The sequence below is a fragment of the Daphnia pulicaria genome, chromosome 7, assembly GCF_021234035.1.
Source record: "Daphnia pulicaria isolate SC F1-1A chromosome 7, SC_F0-13Bv2, whole genome shotgun sequence".
Taxonomy (NCBI): Eukaryota; Metazoa; Arthropoda; class Branchiopoda; order Diplostraca; family Daphniidae; genus Daphnia; species Daphnia pulicaria.
The window spans coordinates 2,186,235-2,207,088 of NC_060919.1; the positions used below are offsets into that span (position 1 = coordinate 2,186,235).

The window sequence follows — 20,854 nt, forward strand, 5'->3', positions numbered from 1 at the left end:
TTTAATTGTCTTCAAGGCAAGCAATTACTTACCATACTGTTTTGTGTTTTTTGTCTCTCTTATTTTAATTTGCTCTTATTGGCTAAAGGGATTGACAAAGGGATTGCTTTTGAATTGACCCCTGGTACTGAACTTGCAACTTTGTTATGCAAAAAATATGGTACAAAAATATCTGAATTAAAATAATAAATTTAAAATTAATTAACGTTGTATTGTTGTGGGATTTTTAGTAAAACCGACACGTGAATTTGGAAGATGTTCTCCGCATTATCAACGACCGGGAAGTCACCATTATAGATCTTGCATGAAGCCATGAAGGTATGAATATTTCTTTTCAATCCAATCGCATCATCCCTGTTGACTTTAAATGAACAAAAAGGCTGTTCCGGTTCACGTATTATACCCGAAACGAGAACCCCTCTCATAGGAAGACGCTTCTGATGATTACGACAATTTTCGTAATCCTAAATTCGCGTAGTACCGTTTAAAAAAATTTGGGGGATTATTAGGTGAATTTTAAAATTGCTCTTTGTTTTTAATTTCGCTTCATTTGAACGAAAGAATAACCTTATTTATGATATACCGTACGTCCGAAGAGTATTGCTGTTCAGGCCTTTCCATTTTATCGACATGCGCAAAAAAGTTATTCAGAGTTGAAATTATGTCGTAAAAATCTATGAATTACATATTGCGCTAAATATGTAGTCATAGTAAAATTCTTTAGGTGAAAAGCTCGAACGACGCATCCGCACGATCCAGGCAACTTGAATTTCAGAACTTGAATTCCATCAGCCTGTTCTTGCCACATTCCCAATCCGCTGCATTCAATTATTAATCTTTTTCGACTAAGAATTTGCTGTCCTGCTATCAATATTTAACATGCGTCGCCCATTATTTAAATTTTACTGAAGATTGACTACTTACTTTCTTCTTTTGGTCTAAATTAAGTAGAAATGAAGAAAAATTGGTTTCATAATTGAATTACGAATTTGTATTCATCAGACTTGACACTGTTTTAATTCATCACTTGCGAACACTTTGCTGAACAGTTGCTGGACTTGTTGGTTTTCGATCGAAAAATGTCAACCGTCATATCTCGTAGTTACTGATTGCGGCCATGGACACGGAGGGGCCAAATTTTCATTACCATGAAAATATGGCATCATGTATGCAATCGGCATTGACTTTAATTCCTTCTGGTCCATTTCAACTTTCTTTGGGTTTCCTGATCCAGTCGGATTTTGATAAAAATCATTTATTTCAACCTGAATTTCACTTAGTTGTGTTTGAAATTCAAGAGTTGCCATCTCGCACGCCTCGATTCGCTTTTCCAGTTGCTCGAGACGACCCATCATATTCGGAAACAAGTCAGGGATTGATGGTATTATACTGGGCGGAGATGCATAGTGAAAAGCTTGATGACTTGGAGAAGGAGCAGGGGATTGTAGACGTGGGTGGTAATAAGTCGGGTGCGGAAATGGATTGGATACTTCCTGTAGATCTCCAAAATCCATTAGGTTCTTTTCTTTATCGGGACTTTCCACTTCATTTTTACCCCAAAGAAAAGGCAACAAAGAAAAAACGCTCTTGATTACTTGTTCGGTCATTTTGGCGTATGGGTAGACAGCCTGAAGTGTAAATCTAGTGATTAGTGCTGCCATTTATATAGACTTGTATACCTCTGTAAACTATTGGCGTTCATTTTTCAGCACATTGTCTTTAACATTATCAATTCAGTTTTAATGTAGCAACATTTATTTTGATTTGACTGTAAACTAGAAAATATTTCGCATTATATTCAAACTGTTAATCGATAATACTTTGAAAATATTGTCGATTTTGGCTAATCTAATGATCTGATAAACAGTTCCCCTGGCGTAAGTAAAGAGAACTGTGTAAACCCTAACTTCTGAAACATTAAAAAAACATGAACGTTTCGTTTCGTTCATAAATACTTTTTGTATTTCGTTTGATACACAAGAACTCTTAGTGGCAGGCAATCAGGACGAGAATATAGGAGAAGAGGAAAAGTTCAAAAGTTTGACTCGATGACAAGTCCAGAGAAAACCACAAACGATAACTGTGAAGAAGAGGATGTTTGGACGGTTGGCGGTACCGTTTTCATTTGAAGCAGTCCCTCTCGTTACTTGTCGTTTCTGGTATTACCTGGAGGTCGTTTGGGTGGGGGTCCTGTAATAAGGGGTTGAATGGAATTTAGGCCTTGACGGGGATGTGGCAGGAGCAAGCGGATTGCAGCTTGTAGGTGTCGATGAAGATGCCCTTGTAAGCATCGCACGGGTCGAAGGAGAGCATGCGGTGGATAGTGTGCTTCTGGAGGCACTTGCTCAAGTGGCAAGGGGCCAACGTGCGGCAAGCGGCTTCGGGGAACAAGCAAGTCTCGGTCCGCTGGGTCTGGGTGTAAGTCGGCCAGGCGATGTCCTGGACGATGACGCGCCACTCACCGGCCGTGTTCTTGGCGCGCAGGGGACGCGAGTAGGCCACCTCGCTGGGGCAGATGAAACCCTCACCACCGACCCAGTTGCCCTGGTCGAACTGCTTGCCGTTGTAGAAAGAATAATCGAATTTCTCCTCTTGTTCCTTGCTGACGCCATCCACCAAATCGTTGGCTGACTGGTCGGCCACGTCGGCGTATTTCTTCAACACTAAAGGATCGTAGTCGATGGCGTACTGATCATTGGCCATCGCCCAATTTAAAAGGTATTTTTATTAATTGACTCATTGATTCATTCGAAATTCAATACCTTGACTTCGTAGGTGGGGTATTCCTCGTCGGTCAAACACCAACCGACCGTCGCGTTTTCAGCGCATTTGGGTGCGGCTTTTGGGTCGCAGTACTTGGGGTAAGCGGGGTACGATGGGTATGATGGGTCTTTGGAATATTGAATAGCTGATGGTTTGCTGTAAGACGGGTATTGGGGCTCGGGGTACGCTGGCTTGTAAGCTGGTCTAAAGTTAAGAATCAATATGAGTTATCAAATACTGGTCTAACTAAATAAGAAGTTACCTGTACTGTTCCTGGGCAACCAAATCTTCAGCCCAAGCGCCGACAGCGCAAAACATCAAAATCGTCTGTAAAATTAGTAAATCGAAATAATTTTTAAATGCTCTTCAATGTTCATCGTTTCAGGCAATGAACAGCGAATTGGTCAAAGATTTGACTTACCACTGCCAAAGACATGTCGTATGATTTGACTTTAAAGGAGATGAAAACTCAGCGAAACAATCAAGAATTGGATGTGTGAGCACCGAAAGCTCCTGATGTGTTCTGTGTCTTCCACCAACAGTTCGGGTCTTTTTATACTCAGCTTTTCGGTCCAACTACGCCACTCTTACACGCAGTCGTCGTCACAACACCAATAGCAGCAATCTTGACGGGGCGGTTCCCAAGTCTCAGGTAAAGATCTCATAAACATAAATTGTTTGTAAACTTTCGCCAGCTCGTTGCCTTCCCAAAATATTCTATATCGGTTTTACTCTTTCACAGTGTCTTCAACTATTCCCGAGGCGAATTCACTTTCCCTGGACTTCTTTAACCATAGGTATAGACTAGACTAGCTAGACTGATTCTGCTGTTTTCCCCGTGAAGTGATGTGCTTCCTGTGGATGAACTTGGCGCATTTTAAACGTAACTAACGTATAGAGAAAGCCGAGAACAGGCACATTCGTGATTTCAAGGCGAGACTTTCAAAAATCCCACCATCTGGTGGGAGTAGCCATTGGTTAAAATGGAACGCAGCGTAACAAAGTGTCCCGGTATAAAAGCCGAGACGGTCACATCAGTTTAACACATCGCCCCTTGCAGTCGATTCCTCTTCTGACTTTCTCACAGTGTAAAGTCAAAGTCAATTGGAAATCATGTCTCTGTCCTACCACTTTTTGGTAAATTATTCCAATCCATTCAGCAGCAAATTGATCTTTTAATCATTAGCTCAATCTAATTATTAATTATTATCACCGCCAGATCTTTGTGAGTTTAGGTGTTGTGGCCGTTGTGACGGGCAACAATTACAAGCCGCCCGCTTATCACCAGCCGAAATACGAACCGAAATACGAGCCAGAGATTCCGGTCTGCTCCAAGAACACGACCAAGAACTGGTGCCTGGAGGATTCCGAGTACCCGGCCTACGAAGTCGTTTACGAACTGGACAAGCACTACGAGGCCGTTGTGGCTTTGTACAAGAACGTCGTGGCCGAAACGGCCAACTCGGTCGACACTTTGACCCAATTGGTGGACGAGACTTACCTCTGCCCCAGCGCCACCTCCTACGTCCAGCCGCTGCGTGCCGTCAACACCAAAGGCAAGTGGCGTGTCATCATCAACAAAGTCGAGTCTTACGGCATCAAATACGATCAACACGCTCGCATCGAAGAATGTGAGGCCGACGCGGCCGGAAAGGCCTGCCCCTTGGTCCCCACCTGCTACGAGTCCAAGTGCCTCCAGAAGAGCATCTACCACCGTTTCCTCGTCTACGATCCCACCGATTACTATTTCCCATTCGCCATCGAGACCTTCAAGTTGCCGGCCTCATGCGCCTGCTTCGTTGGAGCCTTCAGCCTCTAAATTAATTACCGTACATTTCTTTTCTTTTTCTTTCTTCCAATTTTTCGGCCAATCCCAATCCAAAATTGTCATCATCCAAAGGCTCCCATCAGTCACCAAACGATCCCTGTGATAATATCATTCGTGTAAAAACATCTCTGCGCTTCACAGTCGACTCCTTTTTCAACTGAAAACTGAAAAAAAGATTCTAAGTGGAGCGCAAAGGTTGGCGGTACCATCCAACATGAAAGCAGTCCCTCGTCCACAACAACATCGTGGGTTTTATCTAATACGAAAAATAGTTCTATGCATTTCCTTTAATTATTTGACTTTTTATCAGACAATAAATTTCCAATTTGTACTGAAAACTTTTGTCCAATTTCCGTTCTAGTCGCTCATCCAGTTTCTCTTACATTTCGATTTGATTGACTCTAAAATTCACTTATCGAGTTTTCACAGTCCAATACCGAGGGCTGATCTTTGCGGTTGTTTCTCAATATATATTTAGGGCAATGCGAAAAAAGGGAAATAGTAATAGTAACTACATTTAGAAGAAGATCGTAAACGTAAAGTTATTGGCGTTTTGGCATGGAGACCGTAAAGATCGCTGTGTTATTTCAGTATGGCTAATGTTGAAATCGTGGGGATTTGAAATATCCTGAAATTTACGAACAAATTCGAAATTCTATATTGGATTATTGGTAAACCGAATGGAAGTAAATAGAGCATGACGAGCAGATAGTTCACCACAAAGCAATCGCACCATCGCCCACGGTTACCTCAGATATTCCACGTTTTTTCGTAAACGCAGTATGTTTTTCATGATTTAATTATGTAAGAAAAAGTGACAAGAACTCGAGACTCGAGATTTATTGTGGCCACTCACACCGAGCAAGGAGATGCTTTGTCAGACTCGTAGTTTCAGCAAATATTCGTCTGCTAGACAGAGAAAGCGTGTCACGAAATTTTTTACTGTGTCGTGTTTTCTATTCCATCATGTGACCACTTCCTTTAAAGCCCTTCGGATAAGTTTTAAGTTCATTTGGTCCAGTGTTTATCCCTCATAATCTAATTGTTTTATTGCAGTAATTTACCACCGAATTATTTGCTTACTAACCTTACTAACGTTAAGCCAGTCATATGTTTTACAGTTCTTTGTGGAAATATGGATACCAAGTAGACCTACGTTTAGTCGATTTACCCATTTTGTTCTTGGCTGCTCTTAGCCGAATTTCCCCTTATGTTATGACATTGTTGATTCGTGTGATCTAGAGAAATAACACAGCGATGATAAACTTGTTTAGTTCTGAATGATCAGGGATCAGATTTAAAATTAGCCGCGTCATGAAAATATTGATAATTAAGATTTGGATCGATTTTTAATATTTTTACGAATCATAATTAAATTTTCAAACATTACATATCGGTGAGTTATTCTTCCATAAGAATTTATATTTATTTTTAAAATTTTAATTGCGGAAATATTTAATTCTTATCTATAACAGGATTTTTAAATTTAAAAATAATCAACTTTATTAATTGTGTGGCATGAAAAAGGGGAGGAGTTAGAATCAAGATTCTTTCATCATTACAAAGCAAATCACGCCAGCGGCGCGAATTTTGGGGTAATGGTGGGATATAAAAGACGGGAGTAAAGGCCATTGAAATCAGTGGAGTTCGCCATTTCGACACGTCAACAGGAGCACTTAGTCTATCTGCCATTTGCTGTGCCATCAAATTTCAACCTGTTGCCATGGGTATGAATTCTTCACTTATTTTGTTTTATTACTTGTTACTTAACTTGAAATGTATTTTTGTTTTTTACCTCTTTTAAACATAGCATAGTGTTTAATGTACCAAGATGATTGATGTAATCACTTTGAAATTATTCTTTTGACACTTTCACTAACTATACAATTTTTATCATTAGCTAACTTTGCCATCACGTTGCTGCTAGCTGTTGTCTCGATGTTGGCTGGATCTACTACGGGTGGACCGATGGGCTCATCTTCTGCATCAAGTAGTTATTACCAGACCACAACAACGAAAGAGTACTACACCACCAAGAAAGCTGAATACTACATGACGACTTACGCTGCTCCTACCTACTACACTGAGGCCCCGAAGTACTACACCACCAAGGCTCCCGAGTACTACACCACGGCTTCTTACTACACAACAAAGGAACCTGAGCATTACACCACAAAGAAGGTCGAGTACTACACAACAACCTACGCTGCCCCTAGCTACTACACCGAGGCTCCGAAGTATTACACCACCGAGGCTCCGAAGTACTACACCACGACGTATGCGGCTCCTAGTTATTACACCGAGGCTCCAAAGTACTACAATACCAAGGCTCCCGAGTACTACACTACTAAGAAAGCTGAGTACTACACAACACCGGAACCTTATTACACCACGACCTACGCAGCTCCCAGCTACTATACCGAAGCCCCAAAGTACTACACCACCAAAGCACCTGAATACTACACTGAGGCTCCAAAGTACTACTCGGCTCCGAGCTACACCACCACAGCGGCTCCTTACTACACCACTGAAGCTGCCAAGTATTACGTAGCCCCAACTTACTACACCGCTGCTGCCCCATCTTACTATGTTGAACCAGCTTACTACACCGAGGCTCCGCAATATTACTCAGCTCCTAGCTACTACGAAACCGAGGCACCCAAGTACTACGCAACTGCCGCCCCAAGCTACTACACCGAAGCCCCTAAGTATTACGCTGCCCCAAGCTATTACCAGACTGAAGCGCCCGTTTATTATACTAAAGCTCCCGAGTACTATACCACTGCCACCTACTACACTACGAAAGCTCCCGAATACTACACAACTGCCTCCTACTACACCACCAAGGCTCCAGAGTACTATACTATGACCTACGCAGCCCCTAGCTACTACACCGAAGCTCCCAAGTACTACACCACCAAGGCACCTGAATACTACACCGAGGCTCCGAAGTATTTTTCAGCTCCAAGCTACACCACTACAGCTGCTTCTTACTACACCACTGAAGCTGTCAAGTATTACCTAGCCCCAACTTACTACACCTCTACTGCCCCTTCTTACTATATTGAGCCAACTTACTACACCGAAGCACCCCAGTACTACGCTGCTCCAAGCTACTACACCGAGGCTTCCAAGTACTATACCACTAAGGCTTCAGAATACTATACTACTGCTGCCTACTACACCACCAAGGCACCCGAGTACTATACCACTGCGGCTCCTTACTACACTACTACTTATGCAGCTCCTACTTACTACACTGAGGCCCCAAAGTACTACACCACCAAAGCAGCTGAGTACTATACAACTGCTTCCTACTACACCACTAAGGCGCCAGAATACTACACCACTAAGAAAGCCGAATACTACACTACTCCGGCACCTTACTACAGCCCTACGACCTACGCTGCTCCCAGCTACTACTCTGAGGCTCCCAAGTACTACACCACCAAGGCTCCAGAATACTACACCACTGCAGCTTACTACACCACCAAGGCTCCCGAGTACTACACAACGGCTTCCTACTACACCACAAAGGCACCTGAGTACTACCCAACTAAGAAAACTGAATACTACACTGAGGCTCCCAAATATTATTCTGCCCCATTATACTAGATGTTGTTAATATTTCATGTAAAGATAATTTATTTTTTATTAGTTATATCGCTCTAAAATCAATGTATTTAATGATTCAGTTCATTGCATTGTTCACTCAAATGTCATGTATTGGGTTAGTTTTTATTGGTGTTCAATGTTAACTGCAACTTGAGATTTTATCGGTAGAGTTTAAAAGCACAATATAAAAGAAATCAAACATTATGTTTACTGATTTTGTGTTGGAATTGTCTGTTCAGGATCATATCCCCCATTCTTTCCTAAAGCGCCCCAAACGATTTTGTTAGATAAAGTTAAGACTGAAAATCTTTGATGTTCCAACTCTCGGAGCAGCCTATGCTGCCTATACGTTGTGATGTAGTAATGTACCAGAATAACGTGATATAGCGCCAAAGTATTAGTAGGGCACGTAAAATAGCGATATGATATGACCGAGCAAAATGGCGCAGTAAAACGACGATGCAGTCAAATTGTTTTATTTATGCGCTCTTTTTTGGTGCGGTAGATAGTGGCGTCGTTTTAAGAAAGAAATTACTGTTTTTGTGACGTCATTTTTTAAATTCAACATAAGACTTGCATTAGCTTAGCAACGGAAGCTACAAACACATTGCAACAAATTGAATTGATAAGCATTTTTTATATAAAACACTAGTCTCGAAGACAGTATTCTATCAGTTACTTTCTTGCGATTGTTGAAAAAGTTAAGTCTTGTTTTCTTTTATTATTCAAATTTCAGTCTCAATACATGTGCACCTTCTTTTTATTATTTGAAATAGACATTTGAAGAGTAATAAAGCCAATTTGGAAATGAGAATGGATTTTGCTTGGGGTTACCTCTTGGGTGCACTTGTTGTTGTCAGCTGGCGGCTGCTCCGCTCTTCCGCAACTTGTCAGAAATATGGGGCATCGTCCAGCGGAGGCGCCATTGCCAACTCCCGTCGGAACATGTCCAGAATATAGTTATACAATACAGTATTTCTGTCTGACGCATATTACTGTGGGTATGTATAGAGAAAATAAACTTTACATACAATTATTTGTCTTTATAATAACAATAAAGCCGAATAAAGCAAAATTTTTGAAATCTCAGATATTACCATCAATGCTCCAATGGTGTTCCGATTCGTATGAAATGTCCTGACGGATTGTACTGGACTGTTGGAAGCTATTATTATCCAACGTGCGATTTCCCAAACCAATCCAATTCCAACTGTCGCAAGGACACACCCTGCGAAACAAAAGATTCAAATAGTCTAGTTTTAGTTAGTGTCAAGCTGAACTTTGTTTTTTAATAATTTGAAAACATTTAGATAGAAATAGAATCTAGAAGTCTATTCCATATTTCAGCGGTAATTGATCTGTCAATCTCTTCCCAATAATATGTCTTTAATCATTGGATTTTTTTCTTTCTTATCACACAAATACACATACTTCAACAACCCAACAATTTAACATGATGCATACACATCTTTCCGCTTTTTGTATGATCCAATCTAGTTAAAAATAACGCGTTTATCGTGTTAAGCCTGTAAGCATCTTACAAAATCTTATCACATATACAATAAAATAATTTGACCAGATGATTCGAGAAGCGAAAAGGGCCAGTTATTATGTCATTAGATTTAATTTCATAAAGTTCTCCGCCGCAAGCCACAATGCCAGATGTAAATTTCCAATACATCACAAGGTCAATGAGAACGAACCAACGGTGACGCCCACAGCCAATTACGTCACGCCCTAGAGGTAGGGTTAGAAAATCTAGACTCTTATCTCATACGTCGCACGTGAATAGCCTAAAGCATGCCCAAGGCCGTTTTTTCCCGCTTCAGACGGATGATGTGCTTTATTGGAGACATATAAAAAGGGAGAAAGCCACACATTCGCCACCATGTTCGCTGGCCGTAGGTCCGATTTTTAATTACGTACTCTTATTATATTTTGTCAGTGTCGATTTTAATCTCACAGTAACTTTTACGTCATTGTTTTGGAGCTTTGCCATTGCCAAAGAGGGGTAAGTGCCCTACCATTTCATATGTTTTTCGAATTAGTTTTTTCAATGTTGTGTTACTTTTTTAGAGTCTCGGTGAGTTGCTCAAAAGAAGAAAGTCCATCACAGAACCTGAAGCCGTTACTTCATGCGCCAACTTCTTCGTGGTGTCAGATTTCTCCATAGAAACAACATAATACACGGAGACTTGACACCGAGTAATCTCTTCCTCACTGAAGACCTGGTACTGAAGATTGGAGACTTTGGCGTTGCAACAAAGTTATACGGTGAAAGGAAAAAGTAAGATATTTTTGTGCTCACTGTTTGTAAGCTTTGCTAAATGTTTTATCTACTTTACTTTTGATAGGACTCTGTGTGGCACTCCCAACTGCATTGCACCCGAAGTTTTGTGTAAACAAGGTTATGCAGTGGATATCTGGTCTGCGGGCTGCATTTTGTAGGTTTCATGTTAAACAAATGGTGTTGGAATGTTTATTTACTTTCTTTGCAATCCCTAGTATCTAGGGATTCTCGGTGTATAATTTTGTTTCTATGTCTCCAGTCTCCAATCTTCAGTACCAGGACTTCAGTGAGGAAGAGATTACTCGGTGTCAAGTCTCCGTGTATTATGTTGTTTTTATGGAGATATCTCACACCACGAAGAAGTTGGCGCATGAAGTAGCGAGCTTCAGGTTCTGTGACGGACTTTCTTCTTTTGAGCAACTCACCGAGACTCATTCTCGGCGAAATCAACCGGGATTCCCCTCCTATTTCCCACGAAGTACAAGGTATAATGAATCGAGCATTTTTTCCTTTGCAATGGTTTGCTACATTTCTACGTGTTATTGCAGGCATCAAGGCCGAACCAGGTATCCCACCAGCCACTGCCGACGCACCACTTCCGGGAAGTAAATAGAGCATCACATATTCCCCGTTGTTTTTTAAACGCAGTATGTTTTTAATGATTTAGTTATGTAAGAAAAAGTGGCAAGAAAAGAACTCGAGAAGTCGAGAGTCGAGATTTATTGTGGCCACTCACACCGAGCAAGGAGATGCTTTGTTAATTGTTATTGCCAGACTCGTAGTTTCAGCAAATATTCGTCTGCTAGACAGAGAAAGCGTTAAGCGTGTCACGAAATTCTTTACTGTGTCGTGTTTTCTATTCATGAAAAAAGGTATAAAGTAACATAAAAATGTCATGTGGCCAACATTATAGATTTTACGGTTTCTTTAGAGACTTATACATTTCGAAGGATTTTTTATTTGTTTTAAAAAGGCAGGGAAAGAATTGTGCAATGAAGGGTGTATTGTTGCTTTACATTTTCACCACCAGTAGCCTATGTTTCACAGAGAGAAATTGTCATTGGAATTCAGATTTTAGCAGAGCCAAACTACTGAACTAGAGACCATGCAGTTAAAAGTTGATCATGCAAAATTTTCACTTTTAAAGAAATGTGAGCATTGGGCTGATAAGTCTAATAAGGTTTCTTAGTTCCTTTCAACTGCATTCATGTCATGTTTGTTTACTTCAACTAATATTTTCCTCTCTTTTGAAGATTTATTTTAAACTTCTTCCTCATTGGAACTTGAATATGCATGAATAAAACACGTATAGGGAAAACTTGTATGTGTGTAATGTTATTGGCATATCTGTACTGAAATTGTGAAGTAATTTTCACTTTTGTCCTACAGTAGTAGCCTATGTCAGGAATATAGCTCATATTGTGTTAGAATTTTCAGTGTGCTTAATTGTCTACTTCCAGTTTTTTAAAGATTAAATAATTCAATAAGTATTGCCAAAAAGAACCAATTATTCATGATCATCGTACGTAAGTTCATGTATAAAAACTGCCTTTTATTTTTTCATTAAAATGGCTTATTATGCATTATTATTCAGGCAACCGCAATTGCTACCTGTAAGTCGAAAAAAGCATCACACTACCTCCTACTACCACTGCTCTTAATTACAACACGGAGTTTTCATCTTGAGATTGATTGGCGGTGTCTTCAGGAAGACGAGAAGAAGGAGATGATGATTTTGCCAAGGAGAATATTGAGTTAGTATTTTTCTTTAGGTCTTTGCTTGTTGTTGATGTCATTTTAATTAGTTTTGCTGCGAGCTAGAGCAGGGATTGTTTTCAATTTTCATTTACGTTTTAAACATTTCTTGTTTACAGATCTAGAATCTAGATGGCTATATCCTATATCCTTAAGATGAATCTCCAATTCAACACACTACGGCCGAATGGTTCTGGGACCAAGAATTATTCGCAATTTTAGTGTCGCCGATTCGCCAATTATTTTTTATGCCGTTTGCATCGTATCGGACTCGAACATTACCGCAATGAACCGAAACTAGAACTCTATTATGTTGCCAGAAGTCACAAAAGACCAGGTAAAATTCTATTAGAACTATTTTTGGCTTAAATTTATTCGATTGTGCTGGGTTTTACAGGAGATCGTGTCTTTGTGAGAATGGCCCTAGTTCACCCCCAGTCAATCAGGTTGAACAAATTGCGTCGGAGCCGGGAACTTATTGTGGTTATTCCATGGAAATTGGTGGGTACTACAAATGCTACTTATCTTGAGGCTTGGAAATTTTCTCCTTTAATTTTTTTGCTATTTCGAAAATAGGTAGATTTGGAAGTCGACGAGTAGTTTGGTTCGTGGATCGAATCATTCGTTCGACTGAAATATATCTCTGTTCTCTCGGATAACCCGGCTCAACAACTCACATATCTCGTCCAGAATCAACTCGCTTATTCACTCATTTGGGGATCCAACGAAGAAAACCTTTATTCCGCAGCGAAATTTTCCAATGTCGTACCATACGAGGTCGTCGGAATTCAGCATAGGAAAAATCCACACTGCTTCGGTCAATTTGCTGGACATTATTCCGGTAATTGGTAAAAGATTCGTTAGGGTGCGCTTAAAGTCGCATTTCCGACTTATGCGTCAGACAGTTGGCGTATTGGCCCAGCCAAAACCATCTTAGCCAACTTCATGGGCACTAGTAACAATTGTTCCATGATCGCCGGAAATCTGATTGACGGCGATGGGTTCTTCGGTTCTTCCACGTCTAGTTTTAGTGATGGTAAGAGTACTACGCTGCGGTAATTGCTTTATCATAATTTTTTTATTTATTTTTTGCCTTCGCAACAAAAAAACAAACTAAAAGGTTTTCCATTCAGGTTTTGCCATCTCTCATATCGGTCCATTAAAGCACACAGCAGTAACAACGCTCGAGAAACAACGGCGTAAAAGATTGTCCCACGTTTACCTTGGACTGTGTATCTCAGGAGTGTTTTGTTTTCTTTTAAATGTTACAGGACATTAGTGTACGTAAGAGTAAGTGATATTTAGTTAGATTGTTAGGTGAGTTTATTTTAGGTTATTATTTATTACATGCATGATTACGTTATTCACAGACAGACAGTCATGGGAAATGGTGGGAGACAACATGGAGGGGGACATGAGAAGAGAATAGGAGTCAAACCCAGAAAAAACTAGGTGCAATAGAAGAAACAAGAACGAATAATAAGGCAATCTTCCTTCATTTCGGCACCTCGGATGAAAAAGAACGAAAACTTTAGAGCGGAATCTCCCAAATGTTTCTCAAAAGATTGCTGACCCTCTGAACTCTGATAATCGCCATCGAATCAGATTCTGATGATTAATTTTGCCTTGTAACGCTTTCTTGTTTGTACTTGTACATTTTGATTTATTGTAACATTTCCGGATTCGAATTGAATTCAAAAGCAAGGTTTTTCTCATGTTCATCATTAATTATTTCACATCCGGTTCAAAGATTCAATCGCTCTGATTCAATTATTAATTCTGAATATTCTGATAATTCTGTTAAATTTTTGCATGTAAATTTTGGATTTTGTGTGGGGTGTGCGACATACGGGCCCCACCATACGGGCCCCGACATACGGGCCCAGGCCCGTATGTCGTAAATTTTTAGGCCCGTACGTCGTTTTTAACGTCATACGGGCCCAAGTTTTTTTTTCATATTTATGTCTATTTTTTTATAAGGAACATAAATACAAAGTGCGTTTGAACATCACCTTGGTCAGTCGGTTAGCGCTCTGTGTTTTCACGCAATTGTCTTGAGTTCGACTCCTTTAGCAACCAGAAATTTTTTGATAACAGTGAATTGTGTCCAAGTACAAATTATACAATCTGGCAACAAGGGAGTAGTCTTCATCAACACAACTTGCAAAATTGAATGTTATTCGTTTTTTAAGATTGATAGTCTTCACAACTCACGCTCATTACTTGTCATCATGGATTGCTGCATTTGTGAAATTTCCATCACTGGTCGTAAACCACAGATTATTGAGTGTGTGTCGTGCCGGGGATTTATGCATCGTCAGTGTATGCCGACGTCTTTGTCCAGCACTGACTATGTCCGAATGAAGAAAGACAGGGAAGTGTTCAACTACAAGTGCGTGAAATGTGTTGGTGGAATTATCGTGAGTGCTGAGCCTCATCAACCAGTTAAACGTGGACGTGGACGCCCAGTAAGTTTTTTTTTATATATTAAAGAAGTAATTGCTGTGAATACGGAACTCATATTGTTCTACCGATTGTGTCTACTAGTTAGCTAAGTGGATAGCGTTCAACCATTCGGTCCAGGCGACCCGGGTTCGAATCCCGTCAAAGCTAAATTTTGAAAATTTTGAAATTCTTCTGGTAGTTGATGGATGTGTTAAATGTTAAATGAAGAATTGGTAACGCAAGTTACCAACAGTAATAAGGGGGAGAGAGGGAGAATGTGGTAGACTTAAGCTTCTAAATGAGTATAGTGATTCTAGGGCCTTCATCTATCAGTCTCGTCACTTTCATTCTCAAGATGAAAGACGAGGCTGAGAAAATACCAATGACGGCCAAGCTCCTTTCCCAAGAACAGGCCCTGAGACGGTTGAACAAAAACGCAGAGTCGAAGCAGCACCACCTGACGGAACTGTGGGCTTCCTATAGCCGGGCCGATAATCCCATTTCATCTAAAGAACTGTTGGAGGCGCTTGGAAATCTCACGCATAAGTTCTCCAGGGCCCAACTAAGAGAACTCCGGAATGCCAATGGTCTTGACGAGTCTGATTAAGACTATTTTTTTCTCTACCTACTTTATCTCATTTTATTTCTACATTCATTTTATAAGCTGGTTGTGCTACGAGCCAGCAATTTCGATACAGCTTCATGTCTGTATCTATTCTGATCAGCATTTAGCGGAATCCCAATTACTGTGTTCTTTTTTCATCGATTCCAGCTCCCTTTATGTAATGTAAATAATTCGATTACGCATAGTAGGTATTCAACTCATCTTTTTATTTCCAATTAAAAAATAGGCCCGTGTGTCGTCTTTTTTTAGGCCCGTGTGTCGCATGAAAAAAAAGAGGGCCCGTATGTCGGGGCCCGTATAGCGGGGCCCGTATGTCGCACATCCTTTGTGTGGCAACCCCGAATGTTTTTTTTTGTCTTCTAAGCATATTTCTAAGCTTAATTGACTAATTGTTTTGTTTAGTCAGCAGTCAGCCAGTTTCAGTTAATACAACTCGTGAAAAGTCAAAACGCTTCAAGTAAAGAGTGTAAAATTATTTTTTGAACCTTGCTTGAGACGACAGTTTGTGATGTGTGATGACGGTGTCTTGGTAACTAACTAACTATTTGAAGTTCAGTGTTTGGCTGTTGGTGATTAGAAGATGGTGATGAACTGATGATTTAGTAAAAATAATATTGCGTAAGTATTGATGTTTCTGATGTTTTTACTCTTATTTAAGTGTACGTGACCGAAAGCGGAGTTTGTTTACATTTCTTCTTTCTAACGCTAGACGGCTTACCTTAATTGCATAATTTTCTGCAGTTATTTTTATTTACTTTACACATCTCTAAAACATTTATCGGCAGTTGTTGAGATGGTATTTTTAGTGAAGACTAACATTTATTGAATCAGCAACAAAGCTCAATTGATAGATTTTTTGAAAAATTGATTTTTTTAATTTTCCGGTTTTCTCATTTCAGTCAGTAGTTCAGTAAATACTCATCTGACGCACAAAAGAACCACATATTCGTGATCCTTGTCAAATTTGAGGTAAAGTTCATGATTTTTTTTTTTACGTTTTCGTACTTCCGGTGTTGAGAATTTTCCTGAACTACAGTTCAGGAAAATTCTCGATTTTGGCCAAATTTTGGATTTCGTTTAAATCACACCTAATCGATTTTCACAAAACTAGCAAGTGAACTTTGTTCCCTGTACTGCTCTCAAGATTTCAAACTAGGTTTAAGCGATTAAAAATGCGCATTTCAAGTTTTATGGGTATATTAAGACCAGTCCTTCAAATACTGAGTTTTGAGACGTGTCAAATAGATGGCGTGTTTATTGTTGTGTCAGTTATGGGCCCATGGCGTTTTGCTGTCAAAAGTTAAGTTATCTTTTCTTTGAAATTACCAATGATTTCATAGGTAAATTCGAGTGATTTCGTCTGTTACTTGTCGGTGATGTGTTCTATTCCGTTTACATGTTGGATAACCAATGTTTTTCATCAACTTACAGTCAGAGGAAACGTGAAAGTCGTGTAGCCTACCGTCAACTATTTTGTTCAAACTCATTGTATTCTACTGAATGTTTTATCGAAATGATACAGGTAAAAACCAACACTAGCTTTATTTCATGCTAAAACATATATTGTTCTCATGTTTCATTTGGATTAATCTTAATTATTGGCTGTTTCTATTGAACTTGCTAGATCACCGACCCCAAAAAGGACTCTCATTCCATCTTCTAGAGAATCTTTGATAACTGATTGGTGGTTTCATGTGTAAGTTCACTTGTCATGTTACTGAACTTTATTAATTGCGGTCTAATATGAATTTTTGTTTTATTTACAGGTTTCGAAATTGGCATGACTGATGCTGTATGAGAAGTTATTTCCTTTCAAGAAAAAGGACTCACAGTCAACAAGATTCCTTGTTTGCTAACCCGTTATTGGCTGCTACCCTTGAATCTCCCTATTTGTCAACAACAAAAAAAGAGATTAAATATTGTGATCATGCTATCATCATTGTAAGTTGTGTTTACATTGAATTTAGAAAAGTTGTCATACTAATAGCAATTTTAACGATTGTTTGGTTTCTTATTTAGATGTTGCCTATAAGACCAAAGTGGGGCATCTGGTTATCCCTCCAAAATAAGGCAATGACCATTGGCCACACATTGAACGCGGATCATTCGTTCTGTCATCGAACTTGACTCATTCCATCTTCTGGATTGCTTAGGAAAGCTGATTGGTGTTACCTGTGTAACTTCATTGTCATGTCACTAAATTTAAATTTTGTTTACATTCTGTTTCTTGATTTAAGCATTTAGGTAATGACCGATAAGATGCGGCCTACATGAACATCTTTTAGGCGGCCAGCATCATTCGACTAACCACAATCGGCTTCTACTACCCTGCTGTCAACATAGCACGGAGTTTTACCCTTTAGATATTTGGCTGTTCGCGATGTGTGATGGCGTTTCCTTGGACGAGATGGTGATTTTGGCGAGAAAAATATTGCGTGAGTATATACTTCAAACTGTTTGATTATTCTTTTACTTATTTTTAAAACATTTTTTTATTTTTTTATTTACAGGTTCTAACCTTCAGGTTTCTAAATTTGCATGACAGACTTTATGAAAAGTAATGTTCTTTCAAGAAAGTCAACAAGGTGTCAAGGTCCCTAGTTTGCTAACCCAATGGCTGCTACTACCCTTGAATCTCCCTATTAAGCTCCTTACACAGTCCCTCTTGATTTGAGGTATTGCTTTTTGTCACTACAATCTTATTGAAAATTATTGTCATCCAAATAAATGTTCATTAACTGCTTACAGGGTAATCCTTCGCTACTGATCATGGACTCCATTGGTGAAACTGAAAACCGACGAGAGAATATCCAAGACTGATAAATTGTGTAGTTCGATTAAATTACAAGTGCATTTCTGGGCTCCCTTCTTTTCTGTGGCCCCGTTTCCCTATCTAACCACTAACCAACGCCCGCCGGTGGTCACTCACCCGCTGTGAAACCAGGAGGAGGGGAGGGCTCTGGTCGAACGGGGACTTGGAAGGCGCATGATCTGAGGGTCATGAGTCTAACCCGGAAGCCTAGTATGACTAATCGCTCCCCAGTAAAACTTGCCTCGCACTCTTCTCTCCTCTTCCATTTCCAGGTAATCTCCCTGGATCTACGCCGACACTGCATGTGCGAGTTTTAGAAAGCAATCTGCCACCTAAATTGACAAAAAGTGATAGTTTGTTTACACGGAAATTGTGTCAGACGGTTGAAAAATTTCTAGATCAACAATCTCATGTAGAAATTAGCATCTAGTCTACTGGTGCAAATTGCGATTCTTTAAGCTTGATTAATTTATATGATGTGTTAAAAGCTATTGGAGGTAGCCAAAAAATTGAACTAATTCGCTTTATCAGAATATTTTGAAGAAAGATCACAAGAAAATCCAAAAACAACAAAGTGATCTAAAACCAAAATATTCAGAAAAAGTGGATTAGTTCAATTTTTTAGCTACCCTCAAAGGCCTCAATAGCTTTGAACACATCATATAAATTAATCAAGCTTGAAGAATCGGGATTTGCACCAGTAGACTAGATGCTAATTTCTACATGATATTTTTTAACTAGGAATTTTTGTTTACCATCTGACGCAATTTCCGTGAAAACAAACTATCACTTTTTGTCAAATTGGTTGGCGGATTGCTTTCTAAAAAGCCTCGCACAAAAAAAAAATTGTCATGAACCGGACGCTCTGTTTAATAAATTATTTATTTTGTAAGTGTTCCATGATAAATTAATTTTACTGAATATTTTAGCTAAATATTTTATTTGTTCATGGATTTACAATACTTGTGTGAATTTGATGTTGGAAATTGTGGAGTTTTATGAATAGATGTGAGTGGATGTGGAATTTGATGTTGGTGCTTATGGGGTTTGAGGAATGGATGTGTAAGTGGGGGAGGTATAGGATAACAACTGATTTTGGCACATACTTATTCATTAAAAATATACTTTACTATTTTTAGTACATCATAACCAAATACCCAACCCAAATTCCTCCTAATTCCCCCATCCTGGACATGTTTATTATTTGTTTGACATAAATCTCCCCGTATTGCCATTCTTTTTTGTTCCTTCTCAATATATAAAGGTAAACTGCAAAGACACAAATAGCAATTAAAGACAATATTGGATGTCACTTCTGTAGCACAAACCAGCACCTTGGATGCACAAGGAACAGCAACTTGATGCAGATATCTTTCACCACCATAGGCTGCAACAACACGCCATATTGGAGAGCAACACCACTGCTAAGTAAACATGAATCTATAATCGAAGTAAAATTAATCTTCAGCATCATTGGAATTAAATATGAAATTTAAAAAAACATGCTACATATCACTTCAAATATTCAACCCAAATATTATATTGCAACATTATCTTATACCTATCGTGGAAACTTAAACTAATAAATTTACATGAAACTAGATGACTCATTTAAGATTTAAATACAAATTCATTTAAACTTTACAGTGGAATAAATAAACATAGCTTCTTTAAGAATCTGCCTTTCTTGCATACAACAAACTCCCCTTAAATAATCCATAACAGAACACAACCCTAAAGGAAATAGCTATTTACTTGACAAAATCCCAAAATGTTGACTAACCAATGAATACAAAGCATAATTTTCATTTTAAAATCTATAACTGGATAAGATTGTCACCTTCAAATAGTGTATGTGTTCATGATGTTCACAGCAAAGGTAAATGTGACTTCCATGCAGCCTGCACGATTTGATGGGAGTCCTAGATTGGATGGCTTAAGTTCCTTTTATTAAGAAGAAGAGAAGTTTGATCAGATGAAAGTTAATAACTCAAAGGAAGCTGATCGCTATCTGATGCCTTTCACAGAAACTATTATTTGGAAGCAAGAAATAGCTTGTAATTAATTGTCTACATCAGATCAGAGTTTACTTGTCAGTTGAATTTAAAAAAAAAGGTGCAAGACTTGCCAAGTTACAACCAATAAATTCAATCAACTTACCATTTCAAAAAGTCTTCCTGCAATGACACTTCAGGATAACACCAGCTCGATAAACTGCATGCAGCTGCAGCAGCTCAACTTGACTCGATCACGCCTCGACCCGCCAACAGCTGGCTGCAAAAAAACCACTGTGCCCATGATGCCAGCCATGGAGCTCAGAATTCGTTAAGTTCTCACATTCTGCAACAGTTAAGCAAAGGGATCTTCAACCTGAACACCAACTAATAAAATCTATTGCATAATTGCAGGGAAATTGATCAAAATTACTCTACTACCTCTGTAGTGTTTCTGCGTGAGATGGGACGTACATCCGAACAGGTACAGCTAACAACGGACGACATTTCGGCAAAATGGAAAGCAGTTTCAGTCCACGTGATCGATTATTTGGCCAAGTGGAAATTATATGCCGGATTGTCTGTAAATTCACACAGCAACGTCTAGGATTAATTAAATTTTAGAAATCCAAACTAGAATTTACCATTAAATTTCAATGCTAAATATGTAGATCGACACCGCAATTCCGTAACGAATTTGGAAAACCTTTTCACATGGCGTTTCGGA

The 20,854-nt window shown here is 39.2% G+C and overlaps 4 protein-coding genes and 3 long non-coding RNA genes across 11 annotated transcripts in view; 5 read left to right on the plus strand and 2 right to left on the minus strand.

Annotated features, from left to right (window-relative positions):
- LOC124349621 (LIM homeobox transcription factor 1-alpha-like) overlaps positions 1 to 20,854 on the minus strand; it is a 947,038-nt gene that overhangs the window by 287,483 nt on the left and 638,701 nt on the right. The gene's annotated exons all lie outside the window — the stretch shown is intronic.
- Positions 86 to 3,231, plus strand: LOC124350381. Of its 2 annotated transcripts, none has more exons than XR_006920867.1 (3): positions 86 to 160; positions 231 to 318; positions 3,149 to 3,231. It is a non-coding gene; the product is annotated as an uncharacterized LOC124350381 (long non-coding RNA). The 2 variants fall into 2 exon arrangements; XR_006920866.1 differs by lacking the exon at positions 3,149 to 3,231 and adding an exon at positions 380 to 1,459.
- On the minus strand, positions 1,940 to 3,276 carry LOC124349947 (neurotrophin 1-like). The gene is made up of 4 exons (XM_046800902.1): positions 3,185 to 3,276; positions 3,026 to 3,090; positions 2,763 to 2,967; positions 1,940 to 2,688 (listed from the first exon to the last, which is right to left on the minus strand). Exons 1-4 carry the CDS (start codon positions 3,197 to 3,199, stop codon positions 2,215 to 2,217), a joined length of 759 nt encoding a protein of 252 aa, XP_046656858.1. The 5' UTR covers positions 3,200 to 3,276; the 3' UTR covers positions 1,940 to 2,214.
- Positions 3,791 to 4,929, plus strand: LOC124350007 (protein spaetzle-like). Its single transcript, XM_046800979.1, has 2 exons — positions 3,791 to 3,900; positions 3,983 to 4,929. Exons 1-2 carry the CDS (start codon positions 3,877 to 3,879, stop codon positions 4,580 to 4,582), a joined length of 624 nt encoding a protein of 207 aa, XP_046656935.1. The 5' UTR covers positions 3,791 to 3,876; the 3' UTR covers positions 4,583 to 4,929.
- Positions 6,211 to 8,408, plus strand: LOC124349578 (extensin-2-like). Its single transcript, XM_046800304.1, has 2 exons — positions 6,211 to 6,318; positions 6,492 to 8,408. Exons 1-2 carry the CDS (start codon positions 6,315 to 6,317, stop codon positions 8,204 to 8,206), a joined length of 1,719 nt encoding a protein of 572 aa, XP_046656260.1. The 5' UTR covers positions 6,211 to 6,314; the 3' UTR covers positions 8,207 to 8,408.
- LOC124350295 lies at positions 10,967 to 13,745 on the plus strand. 4 transcript variants are annotated; one of them, XR_006920685.1, is made up of 9 exons: positions 10,967 to 10,981; positions 11,045 to 11,368; positions 11,428 to 11,647; positions 12,091 to 12,250; positions 12,371 to 12,588; positions 12,649 to 12,752; positions 12,828 to 13,287; positions 13,385 to 13,541; positions 13,622 to 13,745. It is a non-coding gene; the product is annotated as an uncharacterized LOC124350295 (long non-coding RNA). The 4 variants fall into 4 exon arrangements; XR_006920684.1 differs by lacking the exon at positions 11,428 to 11,647 and having other exon boundaries at positions 12,828 to 13,306; XR_006920683.1 differs by lacking the exon at positions 11,428 to 11,647.
- On the plus strand, positions 17,407 to 18,096 carry LOC124350316. The gene is made up of 4 exons (XR_006920754.1): positions 17,407 to 17,497; positions 17,559 to 17,756; positions 17,832 to 17,996; positions 18,070 to 18,096. It is a non-coding gene; the product is annotated as an uncharacterized LOC124350316 (long non-coding RNA).

Bases quoted from the DNA above. Each gene is read 5' to 3' on its own strand.
- LOC124350007 (XM_046800979.1), top strand. From the start codon at position 3,877: ATGTCTCTGTCCTACCACTTTTTG. The intron at 3,901-3,982 runs GTAAATTATTCC...TATCACCGCCAG, and splicing joins CTCTGTCCTACCACTTTTTG to ATCTTTGTGAGTTTAGGTGT.
- LOC124349947 (XM_046800902.1), bottom strand. The intron at 2,968-3,025 runs GTAACTTCTTAT...TCTTAACTTTAG, and splicing joins GTTGCCCAGGAACAGTACAG to ACCAGCTTACAAGCCAGCGT. The intron at 2,689-2,762 runs GTATTGAATTTC...GCCAATGATCAG, and splicing joins ACCCCACCTACGAAGTCAAG to TACGCCATCGACTACGATCC.